The sequence below is a fragment of the Botrytis porri genome (genome assembly GCF_014898465.1).
Source record: "Botrytis porri strain MUCL 3234 chromosome Unknown BPOR_002, whole genome shotgun sequence".
NCBI classification, from domain to species: Eukaryota; Fungi; Ascomycota; class Leotiomycetes; order Helotiales; family Sclerotiniaceae; genus Botrytis; species Botrytis porri.
This window is the reverse complement of record NW_024066076.1, coordinates 1063663-1088513: the sequence shown is the minus strand read 5'-3', so window position 1 is coordinate 1088513 and position 24851 is coordinate 1063663. Positions and strand designations below refer to the sequence as shown.

Sequence of the window (24851 nt, the reverse complement as noted above, 5' to 3'; positions counted from 1 at the left end):
AGTTCTTGACTCGGGTTCGTTCCTGTCGTATATTCCTTTCATTCGGTTTCGGAATCGGAACTACAAGCGGTTTCTAATCTTGACCAGCGTTAACATTCCGCCCAGGTATCGTAGCGTGGAAATCGCGTGGCGGATCTCGCGTGGAACACTTGATAATATATTGTGCATAGATCTCGAAGCCTCACAATGGACCTGCAGTAAGCGTGGAGAAGGAAGCACGAGCTGCATGCTGACAAGGCTTGGAATGTCACACACGCTAGTGATGTCGTGTAAACCAGTCCGACGGTGATCAGGTACGGCTATTATGACAGAATGATTCGTTCTCACATTCAGCTCGGCTGGAAACATCGGCCACAAGTGTAGCTGAGGACTGTCGTCCCCCTCCCTTGCCGAAATTCTTCAGTGTTAAACCGATCAACAACCCGGAATACATAGCCTGCATTCCACAAGCTAAAGTCATCAATCATAGGAATAGACCTCGTGTAGGCCATTCACTTGTCTAGTGGATCATGCGGGCGGCACAAGAAAGGTTCGGAAGATTCGACCCGAATCTTTTCATAGGCTTATACTGGCGCCTTATCATCGAATATCAATGGTTGGCGAATGACCGCCGTTGGTATTCTAACATGAATTCAGACTACCGATATGGACCCGAGTCGTGAGAGATCCCGCAATGAGAATTTGCGGCGCAATTAGGCTGACGCGAGGTATTCGATGAACCAATTTCCTTTCCAGAATGATTGTGCTCAATCGGTGTTGAGTTTGATCCTGATGTGGGGTATGCTATATTGAGAGCGCACTGCGAAGTCAACCCCAGTAATTTAAGACGCCTAGCAAGCACCAACATAATGTGGAATGCATCAATGAAAGTTGCTAGATGAAGCATGATGTAATGACTCTTCTGCTCACCACCACATACTTTGTCGATGGCCAGAAGAGTCGAATGTCATACATCTTATCGTCCATGTGCTTCTGTCCAACCTTCTCTATCTCTGCAAATGCCTAGTTTGAGAAATCTTGTCTCTTGCATTCTTTGAGAAAGGACACGGCTATGCACAAATAGCCAATGTTTCAGTGACTTATGGACTTGAAGTTGAATGCTAGAGTGGTAGGATGACCAAGGTTGACAGATCAATACCGATAATGGCTCAATAGATCAACAATAATCGTGTTGCAATCGTTGTCCATACTGTAACCCATACATCACGAACCAGCGATGTGTTCTCCCATCAATTTTCTCCATATGTGCAACAAAATGGCCAGATTTCCCGGTGTAGTTATGACATTCTGTCCACTGTTGCGAAGTAGTCCACAATCGAGTGGAGTGCAGTTAGCAATATGGCACCCCAAAACAGAGCCTTCATTAGCTAGATGGAGCATTCAGAGCTGCGGGGTTTGAACCAGGATTTAACGTTTGTGTCATCATCTAATTATGCTTGCACAGATCAAGCAATTTTGTAACCGAATTGGTTTTCTGAAGGAATGTGTGAAGGCTCAATGATATATATCAATGGAGCGCGACTCCTGATAATGGGATAATGCAGTAATTGATTTTTTCATTACCATGATTGAGGGAAAACTATGTTGTTTTGTTGTGTTTTCTTCATGCGTTGGAGGTGCAATGGAAGGTTTGTCAGCACCTTTAGTAAGCCGTCCTCGCTTTCTTTCGTATCGGCGGGTAGAGAGCCTATGGAGTACATACAATTCATCCGAAAGCCTACTAAGGGGAATGAGCTGACAACTACACATAAATTATGCACTCTGTTGACATAGACCATCATTTTCATGTCATGCTTTCTTCACATTGTTGTCGTCGTGAAAAACTCAAACGCTGATATGATATCACTAAGTTACAATTTCTTTTACTTTCATGATCCACTCCAAGCCGGCTCAATTATCTATCCGATTAAAGGCCGACGATATGGTGCTTTCAAATCATTTCACGGCCCTCCTTTCAAGACACGATGGGTACACCTCGGTGATTGGGACTATATAAAACTTTGAAAATTCTCGAAAAGACGAACACAATCAAGATATCAAATACTGCAATACTTATATATCCAAAATCTAGAAGAACCGTCTCATCATGTTACTTTCAGAGAAGATCACATTACCATGCGGGTTGACCCTACAAAATCGTCTTTGCAAGGTATGAAACATCTATCAAAATTCTATCACTGCAGTCTCCATAATGCTAATTCAATCTCAAAAGGGTGCAATGGCTGAAGCTATGTCAACTACACATGTGCCAGATGAATCATTTTTGAAGGCATATGGTACTTGGGCCGACGGTGGATGGGGAATGGTAATGACAGGTACGAACCAGGAGTGCATTACGACCAAGTTCAATACTCCAAGTGGGTTTGATCAATTGAAATGCCCAAACTTCTCCGTTTCTAAAACTTTCACACGTCAAATCTCCAAGTCCTAATCCAGATAACAGGAAACATCCAAGTATCTTCCAAATACCTCGGAGGCCACAAAGACGTAGCCAGCACTCCCCAACCCACAGAAGAAACCAAAGCCATGTGGAAATCCTGGGCAGCAACCTCCCAACGCTCCGGAACACCCACCATAGTCCAAATATGTCATGCCGGTAGACAATCGCCCCTTGGGGCCGGCGACCGCGGCTTCTTTGCAAAAACCGTAGCTCCATCTGCAGTGCCAATAAATTTTGGAAGCAGTTTCTTCGAACGGGCTGCTGCTGCGTTGATGTTCGGCACACCACGTGAATTGACGACTGATGAGATTTCTGGACCCGGCGGTATCATTGATGAGTTTGTGTTAGCTGCGAAGCAAAGTTTCGAGGCGGGATTCAAGGGTGTTGAACTCCATGGCGCGTAAGTTGTCCCCCAAGTTCTTGTGGTCCCCTGGATAGCTCTTATTGATTCAATTATAGACACGGTTACTTGCTAGCGCAATTCCTGTCACCTAAGTCCAATCTCCGGACCGATGAATTTGGCGGCACAGCCGGAAAGAGAGCTGAAGTCGTAGTAAGAATTATCAATGAAGTCCGAAAACAAACAAGTAAGGAGTTTTGCATCGGTATCAAGGTAAACAGCGTGGATGCTGCTTCCAACGAGTCATTAGAAGATAGTATGGAGCAAATCAGGTGCATAGTAGAAGCCGGAGTCGACTTCATCGAGATTTCCGGAGGAAGCTACGAGAATCCTCGCATGATGGGTGAACCTTCTTCCGCCCCTTCAACTTCTTCTCGCGAAAGTTTTTTCCTCGAATTCGCTAAAACAGTACGCGAGCAATTTCCTGATGTGCTCCTAATGGTCACGGGAGGTTTCCGCACGAGAGTCGGTATGGAGGAGGCTTTGAAGTCGGGAGGATGTGATCTCATTGGCATCGCCCGTCCCGCTGCCGTTATTCCCAAATTACCAAATGAAATTATTCTCAACAAGGATATACCCGATGAAGAAGCAAACATCACTCTTGCACCACTTTCTCCGCCATTTTTGGTTCGCCACTCGCCTGTCAAACAAGTCGGGGCTGGTTTTCAAAGTATGTATTACTCGTCACAGATTCAGAGAATGGCAAAAGGCATGTCGCCTATCAATACCAAAGTATAGATCGCTGTTGGATGTAGATAGATGAGTTGTAGACAGAAGAATTGTAGACAGAGGAATTATAGACAGATGGGCTTGGATATACCTAGATATAGAAATCAATATAGATTATGTACATATATACAAAGAATCTTCCTTTCAGACCCCCCACCACAACGCCCCGCTTCTCACATTACCCAGAAAGTCCTCATCACCCAACCTAAACACAGCTTCCCGCAATACTACTTGTGGTATTCTTGCTATACGCGCTTAATGCACTTCCTCCACACATAAGACCCTTCATAAACGCAGCAGCCACTGTGTTAGCGCCCGCGGGACTAGTATGCGTGTGATCATTTGGATAATACGCATCGACGACTGTAGCACCAAGCGTCTTGTAAATATTTGCCACATATTGACCGTGGTCGACAAAGGAGGCCAGCGAACCAAGAGAAGTGACGACGGATTTCCCATATCCGGTAAAGCGGGGGGAGGTGTAGGACCAGGTGCCGGTTTCCCATAGGTTATTGGGAGTAGGCGAGGCGACGATCAAGTGTGCGCCTTTGGCGGTTATGAGACGTCTGGAGGGAGTGTTAGTTAAGTTAAGTTGGTGAGATTGATGGGGTAGGGTTTGCGGAAATGGAGAATTGGAAAATGCCGAAGGAGCAGAAACATACCCTGCTTGTAAAAGGTAGTATACATATGTATACACGGTCTCCCCTGTAACAGGAGAAATACACGTCTCGCTACCGCCTCCATAGCAATCGGTACGGAGATTATCAGTCGTGGTCAAAGAGCCTCCATCATTGTGGCCAAACTCGCTGAGGAATAAATTAGAACTTGTTTATCAATGAACAAAGAGTGAACCATTGAAGACATACAAAAGAACATAATCGCCGGCAACAACCAAATCGGCTAATGCAGAAAATTTCCCTTCATTCCAATATGAGCGGGCGGATCGTCCGGCAACGGCTTTGTTCACGACGTTGATACCGCTGAAACTGTATTTGGGATATTCACCGAATCCTATACAGAAGATATGTTAGAGAATATCCCACACTCCTATGTGATGTCTAGGATGAAAAACAAAAGCACAAACCTTGAGTACCGGTTCCACCGCCACCAAGCGCCATAGTGGAATCACCAGCCAAATACAAAGTTGGCACTGCGCATACCTGAGCCGCGAGCGCGGAAAGGAGAAGTTTAAGGGAAGTCTTCATGATGAATGATATGAGATGTTATGAGATCGATGTTAAGAAGTGCTGCAGAATTGACAGACACTGTTCGAGCCAAGCTTTTGGATTTTCGAGCCGATCTTTCTCTCTTTATATAGTTTTTCTAACCTTCGACCCATCATGCGGAAACATAAAAGAAATGGTCTTTATCTACCTCCATGTTCAATTTCTCCATCTGGCCCCCTCAATACGAGCGAGATTCTCGGCGCCGAGTCCCCCTTCCCCTCCAATCAAATTTACATTCTGCTAGCCATCGAAATCCGCATACACCTCCACTGAAAAATCCGCATCTGGACGCCCTCCAATTCCAAGCGCCAAAACAACCCCCAAAATTTCCCATACTCCTCGTACAATCTCCACCCGAGCAACCCACCTTAGCTATTATTCATCTAGGCAAAACGCCAAGACGGAAACTTCATCGTGCATGTTAAGCTTATTCTTGATCCGAAAAATGGAATACAACCAGGAGTCAAAAACTTCGCGCTCGGTGAATCTTCGCTCACGTTGCAGATTCGGTATACCCCAGATTTTTGGCGCGGGTCCCCCTCATTTGACATGTAACTATCTGTGCCTGAACGTGAGAAAGGTTGCCGGGACATTCGGCTGCGTGTGTCAGATCCACCAATGAAATTTATCCGTTTTGATTAAATGCCGGCTGAATTGATCTTGGCAAAGGCTTGATGATCACGAGATGGGGAGATCGTCGGCTTTTATGGTTGCACGAGCTGGGTATGGCGATTCAATAGAGGCGATGTTGTGAGTGCGAATGAAGATTATTTGTGCGCTTGCGTGTGGAAAATATGCTTGGCGGAATTTTTTGTTGAAAATGAGGGTGTGGATTTGGAATTTGGTTAACAGTTTAGGAATGTTATGATTGAGATGCTTGCGTACCACTTTGGTGCATTTGTACTATCTCGTAAAAAAAGTCATTCGCACTGCAGAAAAATCAGATGAACAAATCGAGTGCGATAGATATTTGGCTAGAGATCAAGCTGATTAAAGTCTTTGATCCCCTCACCTGACAATAGGCTCAAACCAAAAATGAAACGACCGTGCAACATGAAGTCGTGAACCTCTACATCGATGATTTGTAGCTTTACAAATCAGTAGAAGTTGATTTCTGTTAAATAAAGAATCATAGACTCAACTGAGCATCGCACGTTTGATGCGAGGGAAATTGTTGAGTACATCATCGCATTAACGGATTGGATGTATGTTTTTGAAGCCATCCGCATGATAGGTCGGTATCGCAAGACCAAGTTCAAAAACGTTATTTTGATGAAATCAATATTCTAATCGACATCCTAAGAAAACAAAATCTAGAGGGATTTAGTCGAGCCCCAGAGACTTTCGAATTATTGATGATGTGAGTGAGAAGGTGGGTTGTTGGTAGAATGGAAGGTTTCCGTTGGAGAACGTTCTGAATGAGGTTCCAAGTCTCATCAATTCTTTATATGATCGCTTGTGGCTGAGATCACAATCCAAGAAACGACTTCCCTCATGATCCGATCCATACTCGATGTTCTGGTTGCGGCGTTTCGATATGGATATCTTCACATGTTCTTTTCGCGGCAAGCAATAAGGTGACCCCGAAGACACAAACGCCGGAAGGTTTCTCAAACAGCAAAAGTTGTATCACATCGACGTCCACTTCAACGTTGACCGTGATATTGATGTATGTGCATTAAATTGAGTGCAAGTGGGGACAACAATATCTTCCTCGGGAAAGGGAACTGACTTCCTTGACCTAAACTTTGGTCTCCAATATTCACTTTTGAACGGCAATTCCACTTTCTCACGCTATCTTATTTCAAGACTGGTCTCGCCTAATTCTCAAATATAACCAAAGAGATCGCACATACTCTCGTCAATTGGTGGTATGACAACACGACACTCTAGCTTAACGGTTAGATACGACAACTCGAGGTGCGCGCGGTATCTTTGTGGGGAGCATTCGATCCCTTCGGAGTCATTGATACCGCGAAATAGGTCAACAAAGATGTAGGGCCCCAAATTGGGGCCTGAACTTTTGCTACTTTTGCTACTTTGAATTCTTTTATTCTTTTATTCTTTCCAGCCAGGGTCTCTTTTGGATGACTTCGTTCTTTGGCCTTTTTTGGGAGAGAGTATTTTGGCGACTGTAGATATTTGACGTCTAAAATTGAAAAGAGAAGGCAGGAGGAGAATTGATATGATCTGCTTGAAGTCTGGTGATAATGAATTTGCTCCACTCAAAGCTCTCTGACAATTGCTTTTGTATGGATGGCTGAAAAAGTGATTATGGGACGACTATCCGAAGAGACATATGATGATGAAGCGCGAGAGTCTGAATTGGCACGGGACAATGGAGTTCTACTGAGCTGTCTCTGTTGGATGATAATTCCTGAAATCTTAGAGCTAGCCTTGAAAACATGACGGTGATGGGAATAGAAAAAACGAGATTACCTTCTGTTTGAGTAAAGCAGTTTGAATAATGTACTGGGTATGCCACAGATAATAACTACATGACCTCGGGGCGCCTTGATAATCTTACATTGTGGCTACTTCGACTTCCTTGATCCCTTTTATCCAAAGATCCGGCAAAGAAACACGAGAGCGAGCTCCTGAAGCCCCAGGGATCTATAGAAAATCGATTTCTGAGTGGGCGATTGTTGTCAAGGCGACAGATGATCCAGAGCAGAATATGGACGATGGGTGCTTTTGAAAAATGTTCTGTAGGCTTGTAGAGATATGAAAAGAACTTTCTCGTGTTGGATCATTTTGTGTGCAAATTCTTGATCTGAAGGTATACGGTAGTAACGTTGAACAAGATCTACCACACTTTCGCTGGCTTAGTCATCACGAATAACCTTGTAAGATACTTTATTCCGAAGTTTGATCGGTTTGTGATGCCCCAACCTCTTGCAAATCTGTCTCTTTTAAGTCTTATTGATTCATAGTATAACGTCGAACTGAATGCTATCTTTGAGGACATTTCCAATCGATTTGCTAAGACTTTGCGCATTCCATTTCTTCGTGTTTGACTGCGCTTTCCTCATCCGTTTGCAGATAGACATCCGCGAACGAATAGAAACAGCGATGATGAAGAACCTTCCAACTTTGCTTTACCGTTCTCATCGAGGGCTGTTGAGCTTTTGAAGTCGAATTAAGACTCTATGAAGGATGGTCTCGTTACGCGCGCAATTCCAGCTCAACTTTGAAGGCCCACTTGGATGTTGGTTGACCTCAAGTTGTTGCTCTCCTAATATTACCTAGGTCACAACTTCATGTTTCCTTTTAAAAGTCTCTTTGGAAATAAAGTCTTTCATTTGATAACACTCAATTGTCAAGACCGTTGCATTGCTTGCATCTGGGTATATCCTTCGAGATGAATACCTATAAACATTCGTCAGAGACCTCCGTCGCGGAGCACGTCCCAATCACGCGGAGTATGCGTCGCATCATTGCATCTAGATACATTCAGTCTATCGATATATGCCCGCACAGCATCTTGGATGGATCATCTTTACCAAAGTTGACGACCTTTTCACTTTTTCGCAATTTACCACTTGAACTCCGCGCTCAGATTTGGACGTTTGCTTTTCAAGAGCCTCATGTAGTAGAGCTTGAGCTTTTGACTTCCATGAATACAGCATCCAGCCCGCAGCAGCGATCATCGTCATGGCGCTTTCGCAATACAACCCCGCACCCTCTTCTTTCAACCTGCATCGAATCCAGGGAAGAGGTTTTCAAGCGGTACCGATCTTCTGAACATTCGAGATATAACTCACTTCCTATCAACTTTGTCGTCAATTCATTGTTTCTCAAAGATCTCAACTTTGGTTCTGTCCAAGGTTATTGGCTGCGGAATGTGAACTATGTTAAGAGTGGAAATTGTAGGGTGCTTCTACCGAACATTTTTGAGTCTGTAGAAAGTTTAGTGATTTCTCGAACATCTATCTTAAATGCAAAATGCGAGGCAGAAAACATCATTCGTCACTGTTTCCCGAATCTTTGTCTACTCATCGTCACTGTCGATGTTTGTGTCGGGAACGAACCCTCTTCGGGCCACACTTCCCAATTTCTTTTGCATCCAGAAGACGATCACCATATTTCGCTGTTAAGCTTTGCGCCAACGACTTGTTCTTGGGACGCGATTTATGCATCAAGGATCAAATTAAATATGCAAAGACGGTTTGCAAGACAGGAAAGAATTCACAGAGATTATGTTGCGCCCGTTATAAAGGTCGTAAGCGCCTGTTGACGCTACGGCGGAACATAAGGGTGTTTTATCTGGCTGTTTCAGATATGATAGTAAGATTTCACTACGTTGCGTGAATAGTTTTTCGAAAGGAACAAATTAAGACACGAAAGAATCTCTTACAAAACAAATCGAATTGATTGGCATAGCCATGACGGTGGACTAGAAGGAATCACTCTCCATATACCCGGCGGCACTACAGAGAGAGTACTCTTGCAATTGTGACGTGACACAAGCCCTGTCACTCTGTTCGGGAGCTATGAACTGGTCATGTTTCGAAAAAAAGAGGATTCAACTCACAAGGATTGTGCATTAGCTACCTTATCTGGATCTTATCCATAACATAACCAAACTCCCGGAAGACTCTGCGCTTCCTGATAGGAGCATCATGTGCAGAGTAAGAAAAGTGATGGCTTTGCAGCAAAACCTTGCTGCAGAATGGGTTCGGGAATACCCTCAACCTAGGCTCGCAAAGGCAGCTGGTTGTAACCTAACTTATCACTGCACCTTCAAAATTTGCATGGGATCGTCCGAGCCAAGTTTGGCAGCCTTCAATCGTTATCACTCCGATCAGAAATCAATAATGCACAAACTACGATAATTCCTTTCAGATCCCGTTGCAATGTCCCATTAAATGGCCACTACCCAAGTGCTGTGGTTTTGGTTTATGTTTCTAGTCTTTCAATCAGTTCTTAACCTTTGGTTAACAGTCTCGAACTACTAGGTATCCGCCCCAAGTGGTTTTGTTGGTACGAGCGTCTGTGTTATGATTGGTTGATACACACTGGATCTTGCCGCCGTGGAAACTACCTTGCAGTTCACAACCCCGCAAAGCTTTTGCACTTGGGCAAGAATACCGGTACTTCTTCCCATCTTCTTGTACTCGGCATCCTTGATTTGGCTAAAGTCAACGTTATCGCAACTGTTGTTACCCGAAATCCCTAGGTAGTTCTCGCCATCCACGGCAGCCAAGCCTTACCTCTCTGTCTACATAACACTTCTACTTGTACAGAAGATAGCCTTGAATACAAGATCTTTTGTTCAACATGTCAGCCAGCGAAAGTTATCGTGCTCAGCTAGCAATTCAACAACGGGTTCCTCTTCTTTCGGGGATCTACAGTCCACCTCCGACTCATGAACATGAGCCTGAGACTGCAAAACGCTACGAAGCTTTAGAAAATGAGACCGAATTTATCATAAGCCAAGCCAAGACACCTCATATTCCTTCAGAATCAGATGCTCCACCTCAGCCTCCACCTCAACCGCCACAGCATCATCGAGGAAACAGTTCAAGCCGCCTTGGCATCTTCACTAAAGTTTTCTCTACAAGTCCTCCTGCTTCTCCAAGATTTGAAACTACTTCTATCACTGTCCTCTTATTACCTCAAGCGGGCACACGACCCATCCTTCTCAAACTTCGCACAATAGATATCCGTCTCGAAGGACTCAGAGATAACCATCTCTCGCATATCCCTGATATGCGTTCATTTTGGGGCGATGGAGATGCCTGGCACGCTCGTATACAGAAATATTCCTCTCTGGGTAGGGTCAAAGACTCAACAGACCATGCTTTGATTGGCACATACATGTTACTATACACGCCTGAAGGAAACGGATTACCATTAAACCAAAGATGGAGCGCAGGCGTCAGTGGAGATGCGTGTATTGCGAAGATGTGTAAGAACATATGGGGAAGAGGAGGAGTGGCTGCATATGAGGATATCGATAGGGAGTTTCTGGATAGTAGGTTGTACAGGAAGATGTTGATGGGATTGTTTGATAGTCCTTTGAAAGACTCGCAGGAGGGTGCTACGGGAGAGAATGAGGATATTATTGATAAGGAGACTTTGTGAGGTGCTGGCACTTCTAGGTTCTCCTTTGTCGTTCAAATTCTGATTCACTTGGGTATATAATTGCTGGGATATCTTCAGAGTACTACTGGAGTAATATTGGGGTTTGCGGACTTTACGGAGTTTAATCTCTTTGTAGGGTATGTTGGATTTTCTGAGTTTTAATAGTGAAAACCGTATAACAAATCAAGAGATGAGGCAACCATTTTGGATCTAGAGTAGTAAAAATGCGAGTATATCAACGTGATGAAGGAGCTTGTCTGTACAACTGGCCGCAGTACGCACTTCGAGTATACAGAAGCTTAGACTTGGCATATGCATACGCTAATGGACCCTGAGAATTAGTTCCCGGGTGAGGTCCCGATCTGCCCCTCCTTCGCATGCCGAAAGCACTGATAGTTGCACCCGCTGATCATTCCGATGCTTCCAATTAATATCAATACTAGCTAGCTCTGGGTAAACAGCGTCTTCCATTGGAATTTCGAAAATGAAAAAAGCACATATCAATCCGTTCCATTCCATACCATATCACAACTCAATCATCTGTATTCTTCTTAACCAACTCCACAATCCTATCCGCCGATAAATGGGCATCTCCAGGCCACCTCCCACTAGTGTAATTATACTTCTCATGCTCTACCACAAATCTATTTTCTCATCAGTCTCGACCCTCTATATCCCATAAAACAGAAAAGGGAAATGAAAGAATAGAAGAAAAAACCCAAACTCACGGCTTCAACCCCAAATAATGTTTCCACTGCCTCTCTCGCTCATCCAACCCCTTCCTAACACTCACCTCTACCCTTCTCACTCTCCGCCCCATAAGTCTTATGATAATCCCCCAACACCCATCTCGTACCCCAATAAGCCGCTCCATCCCACATCCCCGGAAGAGCCGTCGTATCACACTCATGAGTAATCGATTTATCCCCCGCCGTTAAAGTCTCACTCAAAACCATCACACCGTGACACACAGCCCCGATATGTTTGTTCCCGGCTTCTCAACTCCTTTCCAATAGGAAAGTAGATATCAATGCATAATATCAGGATCAATCAATTGACACACGTTTTTCTCGTGGCCGCCGGGCAAAGATGCTAAATTGTAGGGGTCGAGAGAAAAGGAAGAGGAAGACTAGGAAACAGGGGTGCTGAATTCCTGTGTCTGGGACATTTGTTTGTAGGCGGTGATGGCTTCTTGAGTTGCGCCGAGAAGCTTCTGAGTGATTCCCTCGAGCATTTTACGATCGCAGGCTGGGGGAGCACCGTTTTCGGTGGCGAAGTGGACGGTATATCTGGCGTTGGTGAAGACGGTGCATAGGATTGCGGTTTCTGGGATGGGAGTTTAGTATATGGTATAAATGGTGTGGTTTGGAAAGAGATAGGAATGATTTCTTAGGATGTTTGGAGTTCTGTGTGGGAGGAATATATTACCTGTTTGATCATGGCCGTAATTTGACGTGGGAATTAATATTTTTACACCAGGCATCTTTGCTGAATGCTTCTTTGTGAAATTTATTTATGGGGCGATGAGAGTAATGTGAAAACCATAAAATATACTCGGGATTGAAAAGACTAATGTATAAATGGTGTTAAGACCCTACTTCTCAAGACTTGAACGCAGTAAGCCAACAAAATGAATGAGCTTTTGTTTTAGCTTAATCTGCTGTTAAGACTTTTTGCTCAGAGATCCGAATTTGGCACCGAGGTTTAATTAGAATTGAGTGGTTATAATTATTTCATATCAATAAGTGAAGAAGTAACAATGTCTACCTAGACACACATCAAGATATCCATCACTGTTATGGCGCGAGAGGCTGTTGGTGAACAAAGGGGTCGATGGCGAATGAACCGAGGGATTGCAGGGTTGGCTGAATGGGTATCTGAAGATCGAATGCATACTCCAACCGTTGCTCCCTGATTCGAGGCCAAGCCTTACCCCCTTGCTCGAAAAATTATTCTTGGGGTTTTCATCCTGTCGCTTTGGTTCATTTTCTAGAGAGTCATCACAATGTATTCGTTATTCGAGAATGTGGCTCTTGGGTTTGCGTCTTGGGTAGTCTCATCTTGCTCTTCCTCATATGCGGCCAAAAAGAACACCTGCGTCGAAAGAGAAGAAGAAAAGAAGCTGAATTCATTGGCAATCAGGCTTTGTAGCGTTTAGAGGTATAGAATCCACTGGAAATTTGTAAAAAGAATAATGTTTTCAACGATCCAAATAATTATATTCAGAATATACAGTCTCAATGAACTACCAGAGTCCTTATGACTACAAATACACACCATCACCCTACAATCCATTCCTCCTGAAGCTCTTCATCTCCATCATCTCGAAGAGGACCTTGTCTAAATTTGACTAATGCCTTTCATCGTCCAAGGGACGTTATTTCCGTTACTGCGATCCGAGATGACTCCACCACTTCCTCGGCTTTCGAAATATTCTCTAAATCCTTCTCTTCCTTATCTATAGTCCATCTGCCAATACTACTCGCCAAGTTACTATCCCAACCACCTTCTCGTTTGAATGAGCCGACCAGAAGAGCGTGTGCTCTCCTGCGAAGCACAGGATCACGACATTTGGTTGCCACACAAAGCTACAGTGGGATTATTGCAGTATCGAAAGAAAACAACCGTCCGTTTTCCAGCCTTGAATTACCGTACGATTTGAGAAGAGATTCGGCTAGTGAAGTCATCAGCTCGAACTGATCCATATATCGATCGTAGTCCAATTCAGTCCCGAACTGCGCCGCTTCGAGAATTAGTTTGTTGGCGACATGATGACGTTTCAGGGATATTGATGCTTGTAGATCGTTTGTAGTCATTGTTTGACCTGCTGCTTGTGCAAAGTTGTTGAAGACTCTGGACCACTACTCAAGCTGCAGAACTCGCTCACTCTTTTCTTCCACGATAGCATTCAGGCTGATTGATTGTAGAGTATCATAATTATCTGCCATCTCTGGGCTATAATGCTGTGTTGCACTCTGATGGTACACCAACATTGCGTGGGTCTGGTTTTGTAGATGAAATTTAGCTTCATTCAGCGACGAAATGGGGTTTGGTATGTTAGTCTGGGTTCTGAAATCAAATTTCGTGGTCCCGCTCGTCAATTACCATTAAATAGAGCTAGTTGAAAAGTATTCTGATTGTCTGGATGTCTAGAGCTCCGAATTAAGGTACTAGTTCCGAGCGGATGATATCTCGACCCACGCTTGACTTTGAATGAGTGAGGGGATTTTGCCCGTTTCTCTCCATCCAATCGTTTAGAATCTTTAAACCACTGTTTAGGTGAGCAAATGCAGCTTGGTAGTTCCCTTGCATTGCTTCGAAGCAAATGAACAAAATACAAGATATCAGAATTACTTCTGAAGATTGTCGGTGCCCTCCATGCGAGAGATGACCCGTCAAGTAACGTATGGCTTTTATATTCTGTAACAGGGCGAATCGTTGCTTCGGATCAGCAGTCACTCCCGCTTGCAGTAGTTTGATGTCGCCGAACTTAAAGGACGTGTTGAAGGCTCCCAAAGCAATGACTGCATGGATGGGCGGATCCGAGTAACACCTCTGCAAAATGAGACTGGTCTAGAATTTAGATTCAAGATTACCCGCTAATTTCGGTGCTGTCTTGGTGATGAAAAAATTGACGCTTCTTCGCTCTTCTTCATCCCATTCAATGACCGGAGAAGGCATTTCGACTATGCTTGTGGTAAGACTCACGATGGAACTATCAGTCGACGAAGAAGCCTCACTATCCCTTCGTGTAGGTGGGGAACTCGACATCTCTGGACCATCAGAATCATAGCCATCGCATTTACGTCCAGTCTTCGAGCATCGAAGGCACGCCGGTCTCTCTTCTGCACATTTGACACGGCGAATTCTAAGGCTCCATTAGCGACCCAACTTTGAATTTTCTCTTGTGTGCTGATTACATAGAAAAGATAACTTGATGTAGAAAAACTAACCGGCAAGTAAGACTGCTAGTTTGGGATGTTGGTCTCCAAGTTTTCTTTCTCGCAATTGTAGCCATTGTCTATACAGTTTATTTCCTTTCGGTATATGAGATTGTACGCATCACACTGATTGCGGAAACTACTTCTCGTACCACCCAAGACATTATATCAGGTACCCACAGCATTTCTCATATCTCGGGGGAGCCGTTGACCCTTGAGTCAACTCTCAGATTCAGCAACTGTGTCGCGACAGCGTGACTCTAACGAGGGATTTGTATCTAGCGACAAATGGCCACTTCCCTTGATTACAGGGGTCGCAACTATAGAATTCAGCCTCGCTCCTTGAATGTAGAATGCGCTTATATTAGTGACTAACGCAAAAGTCGCATTGCGGTGTCTTCATTGGCCTCTACACGATGTGTGATCACATTTAAACCCAGCCTTGCGATATTGCACGACGCAAATAAGGCTGTTTTGGTCGCGCGTCCCTGCAGCGGCTGCAACCCTACCGCTACATCGAGATTCTGAGCATCACTTGCATCCACATGAGCACAGAAGCTATCCTTACGTACATAAATTTTTGGTCTGGATTACAGTATTCCTTACGTTCGTAAAGTAACATCTTTCTATGTAACTCTTCTAGATTGTTGATCGACGAGTTGAAATAAATTAAAGGATGTTCTTGAATGGGCTAGCGGTGTACTTCGTAGGAGCTTTGGATCGTACCTTTGACACATGACATCGCAAGGGCTATGCATGCCGTGCTATATCGATAGCCAGAAGACAGTATCTAGATTTCGCATCCCTCAAACATCTGCCGGCTGTAAGGCGGATAAGGACGTAAATTATTCCGTGGCCCAAATCCGATTTTTCAGCTCGAGAACAGTATTGTCAGCAGTGACGAGTTATTAATTGCGAAGCCATCACAATTGCCGATTGAGGCATTCAGAACATTGACGCGCATGAAAACGTCGTATAGGTACTTCTTCAAGCTTTGCCGACTCTTCAGCCTTGGGATACCGAATTATGATTCGACGGTTCGGACAGCCCTAAAACCGCGAATGAGATATCTACCGATAGCTATTGGTAAGCTGTTCTTGAAGACCTAGTGGACAATGCCCGAATGTGTGTAATGACTTCAAGGTTTGTCATACAGAACTTTCATTCGCTTTTCGGGACCTATAGAACGTCAAGTGGAGGGTACAGAAGAAGGATTGCGCTACCCCGCGACGAACCAATCCAGGAATAGGAGTGGTTCACCATATATCATGTCAGGATGTTAGACAGAGGACGACGGGAAAGGCTGAGGACCTTATTTGGGAGACACAGTAGGTCCAGCTATGACCTTGGACGCTCTCGCGCAACGAGAGACAAATTAGACGGCACATCAATGTTGATTAAGGTTGTCTAGGCTTAGGATAAGTAGGATGAAGGATGGGGAAGGCTGCTGTGGCAGTGGCGGTGGCGATTTATGTAGATGTTGAGCATGGTGAAGATATTCACACTATTATCTTATAAGATGAGATGAATCCGTTACGAAGTGATGAGGGTGTGATAATTTGCAATATGCATGAATATGTTTTGACTTCAATCAGGTACGTAAGGTTGAAGGATCACTACTCGTGGAGGTAATATTGAAGTTGCTTTTAGCTCTAGTTCCTGAGGAAGAACATAGGAAGAAATCCAGGGAAACAATTTGGCGCTGATAGTGTGATATGTTGTGTGAGATTGGAATGGATGCGAAATGCAATTTTCAAACAAAGCTCGGTGGGAACTGTTCCCCAGTGAGTCCGTGGTAAAATAAAATGAATTGAGAGGTCATAAGACAGCCCTGCTCACCGGTAGATGTTGGTCTAGTGGGGGTGGCTGAAATATCAGTGGCACTATGTAGTGTGGCAGAACTTATCTCACGTGTAAGAGATTACGGACACCGACAAATAATATGATAGCAAAATCGCGACGCGAAAAAAGTTGAACTACAATTGATCAGGTAGCGGCAGCAAAGCTTTGAGAGTTCTTTTCATACCCTAGCAACGCTCTCTTACATACCCAGCATTGCGACTATTCGGTGATTCAGGCGTCTTCTTAATTTGTATCATAAACAGAGTCTCTTGCAAAATGTCGTTCGGTGGCCAGACTCCAACCATTATTGTGCTGAAAGAGGGTCAGTAACCCAGATATTGGTTTGACCACATAGTATACTGACAGAAGTGTATAATATAGGCACAGATTCTTCTCAGGGAAAAGGACAGATCATTAGCAATATCAATGCTTGTTTAGCTGTTCAAAACACAATAAGAAGTACTTTAGGACCATATGGTGGGGATTTATTACTTGTGGATGAGAATGGACGACAAACTATCACTAATGATGGTGCTACTGTTATGAAGGTAAGCCTCTCGGCAGAAAACTCTATGAATTTGGTATAGCTAGAACTCATAAACTGATTTCTGGGCGTAGTTACTTGACGTTGTTCACCCCGCAGCACGAATTCTTACCGATATCTCTCGATCACAAGATGCCGAAGTAGGAGATGGAACAACATCCGTCGTTGTTTTGGCAGGTGAAATCTTGAAGGAAATAAAGGACCATGTCGAACAGGGAGTCAGCTCGCAGACTATCATTAAGGGTTTACGAAGAGCCTCTACGATGGCCGTCAATAAAATAAAGGAGATCGCTGTCAATACAAGTGAGGGTAACCAGAGGGAAACTCTCATTAAATTGGCCGGTACTGCCATGAGCAGTAAGCTGATTAAGAGAAATACCGGATTCTTCACAAAGAGTATGGCTCCAAAATGTTGTAGTGAGACATAGCTAACAACATATAGTGGTCGTTGATGCGGTTATGACATTAGATCAGGACGATTTGAACGAGAAACTCATTGGCATGAAGAAGATTCCAGGTGGATCCCTTACCGACTCACTGTTTGTTAACGGTGTTGCATTCAAAAAGACCTTTGCATACGCCGGATTCGAACAACAACCAAAATCTTTCAAAAACCCCAAGATTGTGTGCTTAAATGTTGAACTTGAGCTTAAGTCTGAGAAAGACAACGCAGAAGTTCGTGTCGAGCAAGTCTCGGAATACCAGGCTATTGTCGATGCTGAATGGCAAATTATTTACAACAAGATGGAAGCTCTATACAAGACTGGCGCAAAGATTGTCCTTTCCAAGCTACCAATTGGTGATCTTGCTACTCAGTATTTCGCGGATAGAGATATTTTCTGTGCCGGCCGTGTAGGATCTGATGACCTTGAACGCATCATTCAAGCTACAGGAGGATCCATTCAATCTACTTGTTCCGATATTCAACCAGAGCACCTCGGAACCTGCGGTTCGTTCGAAGAACGTCAAATTGGTGGAGAACGTTTCAACTTTTTCGAAGATTGCCCAGCTGCCAAGACCTGCACATTAGTTCTCCGTGGAGGTGCTGAGCAATTCATTGCCGAAGTCGAGCGTTCCCTCCACGATGCTATCATGATCGTCAAGCGCGCCATCAAGAACACCACAATTGTTGCTGGAGGTGGAGCTTGTGAAATGGAAGTATCAGCTTATCTCCATCACTATGCCGACAACAATATCCGCAACAAGCAACAAGCAATCATCAAATCCTTCGCTAAAGCCCTCGAGGTCATTCCTCGTCAACTTTGCGACAACGCCGGTTTCGATGCTACAGATATCCTTAACAAGCTCCGCGTGGAACACAGAAAAGGAAACATATGGGCTGGTGTTGATTTCATTGGTGAAGGTATTAGAGATAATATGGAGGCTTTCGTCTGGGAACCAGCGTTGGTCAAGGTTAATGCTATTCAAGCAGCAACTGAAGCTAGTTGTTTGATTTTGAGCGTAGACGAGACCATTAAGAATGAAGAGAGTCAACAACCACAAGCTCCACAAAGAGGCTTGCCTCCGGGAGCAGCCCAGAGAGCATTGAGAGGTAGAGGAAGAGGCATGCCAAGAAGATAAGCGATAAATGGTAGAGAGGGATCATGATTCATGAATGATGCAGAGGAAATTAAGGACAAGCAGAATTTCGACGTGTAGATGACTATTCTATGATATGATATAATAGTGCTAGATGTATGGCAAGTACATACTTGCACTTTAGAATTCAAAAGTTCAAACCCTCGCTTATGTCTGAATTTATGAATTTGGTGATGAAATTTACTTTGGCATTTCTGTGATTGGTTAGTGGTGTCTGTTCCAAGGTGTCACCTATTTGCAAACTAGACCTCTCGTGTCTCCAATTTTGCAGTAACACAGCTGTTCTCTGATTTGTGATATCATTGTTATCGACCATAAAATATGTCTACTAGAATATGTATCTCTTGTGTAAACACATCCTACGCTAATTCATATCAGGATTAGATGCACATGATGCTTTCCACAACATCAAGACATGACCTGCAAAGCATGTTGTGGATTATCGACGATGTACCCCCGACATTAACGATCCAACATTCAACGAGAGGCCGCTAGTACTAACTATGGTCCTTGGCATGCCGCTCTCGTATTTGTCGTCAGCCAGTGACAGACGGTATGCATCTCGAAACTCGGTTTCGTCTCCATCTCATTAACGATTATCCATCATTTTCTTATCGAATAATACGGTATTCAAACTCATCGATGGCCCTCTACTTAACACCCTCATCCCCCATTCCCATCCATCACCCCCCTCGAAATCATTTCCTGCGCCAATCTCGCCGTAGCCATAACATCATCATGAGATTTGTGTCTTCCATTTCCCATCGAACCATTTATTGTCTCGTCAGTATTCATATCATTCCCGGTATTATTATCCACGGTGCCTATATCTCCGATATGCTCTACATCTACTTCATCTTGATCCACAAGCATATCGTCAAGGTTTCCATCCACGCCGGTGCCCCCATCCCCAACACCCCCATCCACATCTACATCCCTGTTTTCCAACATCGCCTGAAAAGAATCCGTATCATGTTCATGGTGCGCGTCAAAATGCGGATGCGGGGAATGAGATGCATGTGTGTAATCCATGATTTGAGGATCTATTTGTAGGTAATCTGTTGCAGAATGTCTATGCGATGGGGCATGAGATTGGGAGTGAGCTTGAGCTTGAGCCTGAGCCCGAGCTTGAGATTGTGTACGAGTTTCTGCGTGATGAAGTTGCATTTGGGAAATAGGTGGTTGATGTTGTTTGAGGTGGATAATGGGATTACTGTGAGGATGGGGAGAGTGGGATGGTAGTCTGCGGTTAAGGACTTGAGGTGACACAGATGTACTGGTGTGGTCATGGTGGTGTTGAATTTGCTGGAAGTCATGCTGCAAATGGGAAGGTTGTGGTTGCTGATCATGGTGATGTTGTTGATGATGAAGATCTCGATGGTGGTTGAGTTGTTGTTGCTCGGGCAAAGATAGTATGTTTGCATCTGTTACATCTTGACTTTTGCGAGGAGATTGACGGGCTAGCTGAGCTTGGTAATCCGGTTTGACAACTGGTGCCTTGCCCAGTTCTTTGCATTCTCCACAGTTCTTAATTACTAGACTAACCGTCTCTTTGATTCTAATCCAGTGATATTTCTCGGCGATCATAGCTGTGGTTTTGTTGATTCCACCATGTTGCAGTACATGTATACCCCTCGCAATCTCGTATTGTTTTTGCGGGTCACTGATGACTTCCTTCCCTTTCAACATGAGCTTATCCTCGTCCGGTAGTAGTTTGTAATGTGTGGCGGCGCTACGAAGTCTGCTTTTTTCCGCGCGATCAGCACCCAATGGATATTCTTTATGTTTCAAGTAGAATTTGATTTTATCGAAGCGTTCTTCACTCACGAAGTCGGAGCCATCAGGCCCTAAATCCCGCCCATATATAATAGCATCGATGAATTGCCCTGGATAGCTCTTGAGATTTCCTGCACCTTTGACACGCCCAATACGCTTGAAGCCTAATGCATCCCAAATGCGACAAGAAGCTACGTTTGTCTCATATACGAGATTGAAAACCGAGTATGTGTAGCCGAGAAGTGGAGCCCAGTGGAGGTAGCTTTCACCAAGTAGACGCCCAACACCTCTGCCTCGTGCAGCGTCTGTGACGAGAAATCCGGCGTTGCAGATGTGGGAGCTACGTCCTGGATAGTTGGGCTTTATATAATAACTACCAAGACATTCTGTAGCCCAATTTTTGCCTTCGACTACTTCATCTGCGGACTCGATATTACCAAGGAGCATTACTGCACCAAAGTTTTGAAACCAATAAGAAGCAAACTTCTCTCGTGGCATAGTATCAAGCATAGGATATGTGTCACCCAATTCGACTTCCTTTTTGAATTGGTCACTGAGATATGCGAGAAGCGAGGGAGGAACCCGGTTTTGTGACGCGAAAGGCACGATTGTAGCGACTGTCACTCGATCACGTAGAGTAACCTGTCGAGGGAAGACATCGAGGGGCAATGCGGGGTTAGTGTCGTGAGGATCTGGAAAAGGCGCGGACCCAGAAGCACGGTAGATTGTGGGAGCGCTGGGGTCATCGAGCATGGCAGGCATTTTGAAAGCTAGTCGGTAATCCGAGGATTAAAGGGGTTCAGGGGTAAACACTGATCATATCGTTAGAACACTACAACAACTCAATTCGTCCATTTCAAGCCGACGAACCCAAAAATAAGAATACCACCCCGCACAATCAACACTGTGCAATTCTCAGAATGATTCAAAGAGCAATATCAAGAAGTATGCAAAAGTTTCGAAATCTCTATTGAAGTATTTGTATATGGAGAGTGATGAGATGTGCAACTGTTGTTCTGAGAACGACAACTGAAGTTGTCAAGAAGAGGGCGTTCGTCGGAGAGGTGGGTGATTATGTAAGCGACGTCATGAATTTGGTAGATCGCCGAGATCACTTGATTAGTGATAGATTCATCAATACAACAGCCAATGTATATCAAATCCAACAAAATCGTGAATATTCAGGGTTTGATCTTCGATTTGCTTTACTCTTCAAACCATTCTAATGAGAGCTGCCGAAGGTCAACAATCTTACATCATACAGACTCGCACCGCAAAAGAAATGGCTTAAGCTAGCATCAGTGTCATAAGAGTGTGATCAGCTTCACAGCTATGATTGGAATACATTATAAGCCTGTAAACCGCCTTCCGACGGTTGTGTTATCCTTATTATCATAGCTAGAGGAGGAAGTTAGGTCACTACCCATAATGTAAACTATTGCACCCACCTTTCTCTTATTAAACCATCATTGTTCCATAATACCGGCCTCTGCCTCATCGAAACTCCTTTCAGCATGAATAGCCTTTTGCCTCAATACTTCATGTCCATATATCTTCCTTCCACTCGAACATGGCTGCTGTCTTATCCAGCCTGTGCGGAGTACTGAATTTCTTATGCCAGTCCTCTTCAGTTTGCGAAATAGAAGCGCTAGATTGCGAATAGTTTCCTATATGAATTTCACTACGAATGCAGTGATTTCAGTTTAGCTATCGCCTACATAAGATTCGGAAGTAACAGGTCTTTAGAACACTCATTGCATTGCCATTCCAGGAAATTAGCATGATGGAATATTGCCAATATTCTATCATCAACCATCAATTGAAGGCGATCCGTCATATTTGAAGTCAATTATATCTTAACCTTAGGCGATAACCTTGAAGTTCTGAGCGTTGAATACCTTCTCCAAGTTTCCTTCCATTTGTTACGGCGATGGCTGAAACGATCGAATTGGCAATCCGATAGAACCGAGAGCCTAGACTAATAAGCCGTTATCAACTCATAATCTAGTATACCAAGATATGTCATCCTAAAGAGCAATGCGGCAAGGTCAGTGTTCTGGGGGGTAGTTTCTTACACCAAGAATCAGTCAGTATTTTCTCGCTGAACTGTGCTTTACTTTATCATGCAGAGCCACAAGTCCCAGGACTTTTATCTAAGCCTAGTGCAACAGATATTAGTATTAGCGGTATTCATCGAGGTGGAATCGTCTATAGGGATTGTCTTGCAGCATTGTTGAGATTGAGAGTATAATTGACCGTGATATTATTTTTTGCAGTATATTCCTTAAAAAAATTCCTTGCAGCAACTATAATTGAGAACTTCCGTTGACAGAAAGCTGCTATGGTGGGACATTCCCGTACACGACCTCTTTCGAAAACGTCTAAGAACATAATCCATGGTACTTTCAAACTCGCAATTGCGAAATCGCTGAGCCATCGCCCCGCAACTTCTGCTTCGCCTGCTATCGATTCTTGGGCTAGTAATAGTAGCTTAATAGGAAGAGAAGAGTGCGGGCTTTGGGGCTTTTGAAACGTTGCTCATGAGCGAAGGACTAGATATATCTACAACATCTACGCACACAATATAATAGCCTTATAGTGATTGAGCGGATTAATGAACGCAATGAGGTTTCCTCGAATCAAGAGCTCGTTATAGATACCCTAGGTATGAAACGATCTTTCGCTTCCCTGTTAAAGGACGCGTATTCTTGCTGCTGTGTAGGCCGTGTTACAAGATAAAGCGCCATACAGGGTTTCTTCTTCAAACAGACATAGAAAACTATCGAACTCGTAGGCTAATCAGTAAAGTTAAACTTGGGACATCTTGAACTTGGTTTACTACTTAATCAAGAGCGATGTGAGAAGAAGGAGAGGAGGGAGGGGGGAAGTTCCTTCAACTCTAATGCCCGACTAAAAGAGTCAAGGATAGCCAATCCATCTCGACAATCTACGTCTTTTTTTGCTGCTCAGTGCAAGTTGAAAGATCACTATTATGGTACACCAGTATCATAAAAAATCAATGATGAGATAGTGAAAGACTGTTGATATGTTCATTTGAGCAAGGCCTCCAGCTAGAAAGACTGAAGGGTAGAAAGGGTAGGCGGTAATTGGTTTGATACAATTACAATGGACGCATGATGCAACGAAGAATGGCGAAGTATATTCAAGAACTATCATGATGGAAAATTGCTGCTAGATACACAAGACAACAATATGAAACATGACGCCATGAGACTTTTACGACACCATTTTTCTACTATTACACATAAGATCGCAAAATGAAGATGTCTTAACCACCTAGATGAATGTCCAGCTTGTTGTTTTGGACTGCAAAGTTAAGGGTATTTGATGAATCAACTGAAGCTCATACCAATATCTCATACTGTCTTTCACATTCCCCTGGTTTCTGTTTGATTGGTTTATTTAGAAGCACTGGGAAACATGTCCTAGGTACCGTAGTAGCTACGTCACTTGCATCAGTGTTCGGGCTATTAGAGTTCTTCTAGTTCCCACATAGTTCCTTCGTAGCATCACCGTTTCATGATAATATCAAATATCACATACTTGATACAACTTCAACGAATGCACCTAGTACCGTGTGTGATAGAGTGCTACCACAAGTAGACTAATGTCAAGTAACCCGCTGAATTTACTGTAAAATATGTATGTTTCATCTCAATTTTAGCGATTCGAAACGAAGACAGTTTGGAGTCAATTATATTCTGAGCGTGATACGGTTTTCAACCGAACCTCCATGTAGTATCAACAACTACCGAATGAAACCCTGAGTGAGAGCCTCAAATAAAACATCGGATTGTTAAATATACTTTGGGCAATAATCTAGAGTCTCTTTTATCTTGAAATTTATCAGTATACACCTTGCTCAACATTCCTGGTATACTGTGAACCCAAGGGGGTTAATATTTAGCAAGGTGAACGTACCATCTTTACTTCAGCCTTTCTACTACGGTCCCATGTTTATTTACGGTAATATATTCACTCAATATCATCTGTCATACTTGCACTAGCGTGCTTAAGAAAGCCATACAATATAGATACGGTCGTCCTGGAGACTGGTTCCAGACTGTTTGAATACTTAAAAGTATCCTAACACTCCACCACTTCTTATTCTTGTCGAAACTTCAACTTCCAAACCTAAAGTCTTCTCATCCAATTAACAACAATCATACCATCTTTCACTTTCCATCGAAATTGCAAGGTGCTATTCAGATACGATACCATACCACACCATACCATCCGATAGAGA

The 24851-nt window shown here is 43.8% G+C and overlaps 10 protein-coding genes across 10 annotated transcripts; 4 read left to right on the top strand and 6 right to left on the bottom strand.

Moving 5' to 3' along the window:
- Positions 1-2086: 2086 nt before the first annotated feature.
- Positions 2087-3578, top strand: EAF01_001374 (uncharacterized protein; the record flags this gene model as incomplete). The annotated part of the gene is made up of 4 exons (XM_038909624.1): positions 2087-2149; positions 2213-2315; positions 2444-2840; positions 2900-3578. The coding sequence occupies 4 exons, from the start codon at positions 2087-2089 to the stop codon at positions 3576-3578; spliced, it is 1242 nt and encodes a 413-aa protein (XP_038774436.1).
- A 196-nt stretch (positions 3579-3774) lies between these two features.
- EAF01_001373 (uncharacterized protein) lies at positions 3775-4774 on the bottom strand (the record flags this gene model as incomplete). Its single annotated transcript, XM_038909623.1, has 4 exons — positions 3775-4135; positions 4232-4375; positions 4436-4580; positions 4654-4774. The coding sequence occupies 4 exons, from the start codon at positions 4772-4774 to the stop codon at positions 3775-3777; spliced, it is 771 nt and encodes a 256-aa protein (XP_038774435.1).
- A 3382-nt stretch (positions 4775-8156) lies between these two features.
- EAF01_001372 (uncharacterized protein) lies at positions 8157-9032 on the top strand (the record flags this gene model as incomplete). Its single annotated transcript, XM_038909622.1, has 1 exon — positions 8157-9032. One exon carries the CDS (start codon positions 8157-8159, stop codon positions 9030-9032), a length of 876 nt encoding a protein of 291 aa, XP_038774434.1.
- Positions 9033-10075: 1043 nt separating this feature from the next.
- On the top strand, positions 10076-10882 carry EAF01_001371 (uncharacterized protein; the record flags this gene model as incomplete). Its single annotated transcript, XM_038909621.1, has 1 exon — positions 10076-10882. One exon carries the CDS (start codon positions 10076-10078, stop codon positions 10880-10882), a length of 807 nt encoding a protein of 268 aa, XP_038774433.1.
- A 1129-nt stretch (positions 10883-12011) lies between these two features.
- Positions 12012-12365, bottom strand: EAF01_001370 (uncharacterized protein; the record flags this gene model as incomplete). The annotated part of the gene is made up of 2 exons (XM_038909620.1): positions 12012-12208; positions 12311-12365. The coding sequence occupies 2 exons, from the start codon at positions 12363-12365 to the stop codon at positions 12012-12014; spliced, it is 252 nt and encodes an 83-aa protein (XP_038774432.1).
- Positions 12366-13242: 877 nt separating this feature from the next.
- Positions 13243-13698, bottom strand: EAF01_001369 (uncharacterized protein; the record flags this gene model as incomplete). Its single annotated transcript, XM_038909619.1, has 2 exons — positions 13243-13429; positions 13538-13698. 2 exons carry the CDS (start codon positions 13696-13698, stop codon positions 13243-13245), a joined length of 348 nt encoding a protein of 115 aa, XP_038774431.1.
- A 757-nt stretch (positions 13699-14455) lies between these two features.
- Positions 14456-14900, bottom strand: EAF01_001368 (uncharacterized protein; the record flags this gene model as incomplete). Its single annotated transcript, XM_038909618.1, has 2 exons — positions 14456-14750; positions 14836-14900. The coding sequence occupies 2 exons, from the start codon at positions 14898-14900 to the stop codon at positions 14456-14458; spliced, it is 360 nt and encodes a 119-aa protein (XP_038774430.1).
- Positions 14901-15194: 294 nt separating this feature from the next.
- On the bottom strand, positions 15195-16530 carry EAF01_001367 (uncharacterized protein; the record flags this gene model as incomplete). The annotated part of the gene is given in 2 exon segments (XM_038909617.1): positions 15195-15381; positions 15396-16530. The coding sequence occupies 2 exon segments, from the start codon at positions 15443-15445 to the stop codon at positions 15195-15197; spliced, it is 237 nt and encodes a 78-aa protein (XP_038774429.1). The 5' UTR covers positions 15446-16530.
- A 411-nt stretch (positions 16531-16941) lies between these two features.
- EAF01_001366 (uncharacterized protein) lies at positions 16942-18790 on the top strand (the record flags this gene model as incomplete). The annotated part of the gene is made up of 4 exons (XM_038909616.1): positions 16942-16987; positions 17047-17213; positions 17284-17605; positions 17652-18790. 4 exons carry the CDS (start codon positions 16942-16944, stop codon positions 18788-18790), a joined length of 1674 nt encoding a protein of 557 aa, XP_038774428.1.
- A 681-nt stretch (positions 18791-19471) lies between these two features.
- Positions 19472-21346, bottom strand: EAF01_001365 (uncharacterized protein; the record flags this gene model as incomplete). The annotated part of the gene is made up of 1 exon (XM_038909615.1): positions 19472-21346. One exon carries the CDS (start codon positions 21344-21346, stop codon positions 19472-19474), a length of 1875 nt encoding a protein of 624 aa, XP_038774427.1.
- Between the last annotated feature and the right edge of the window lie 3505 nt (positions 21347-24851).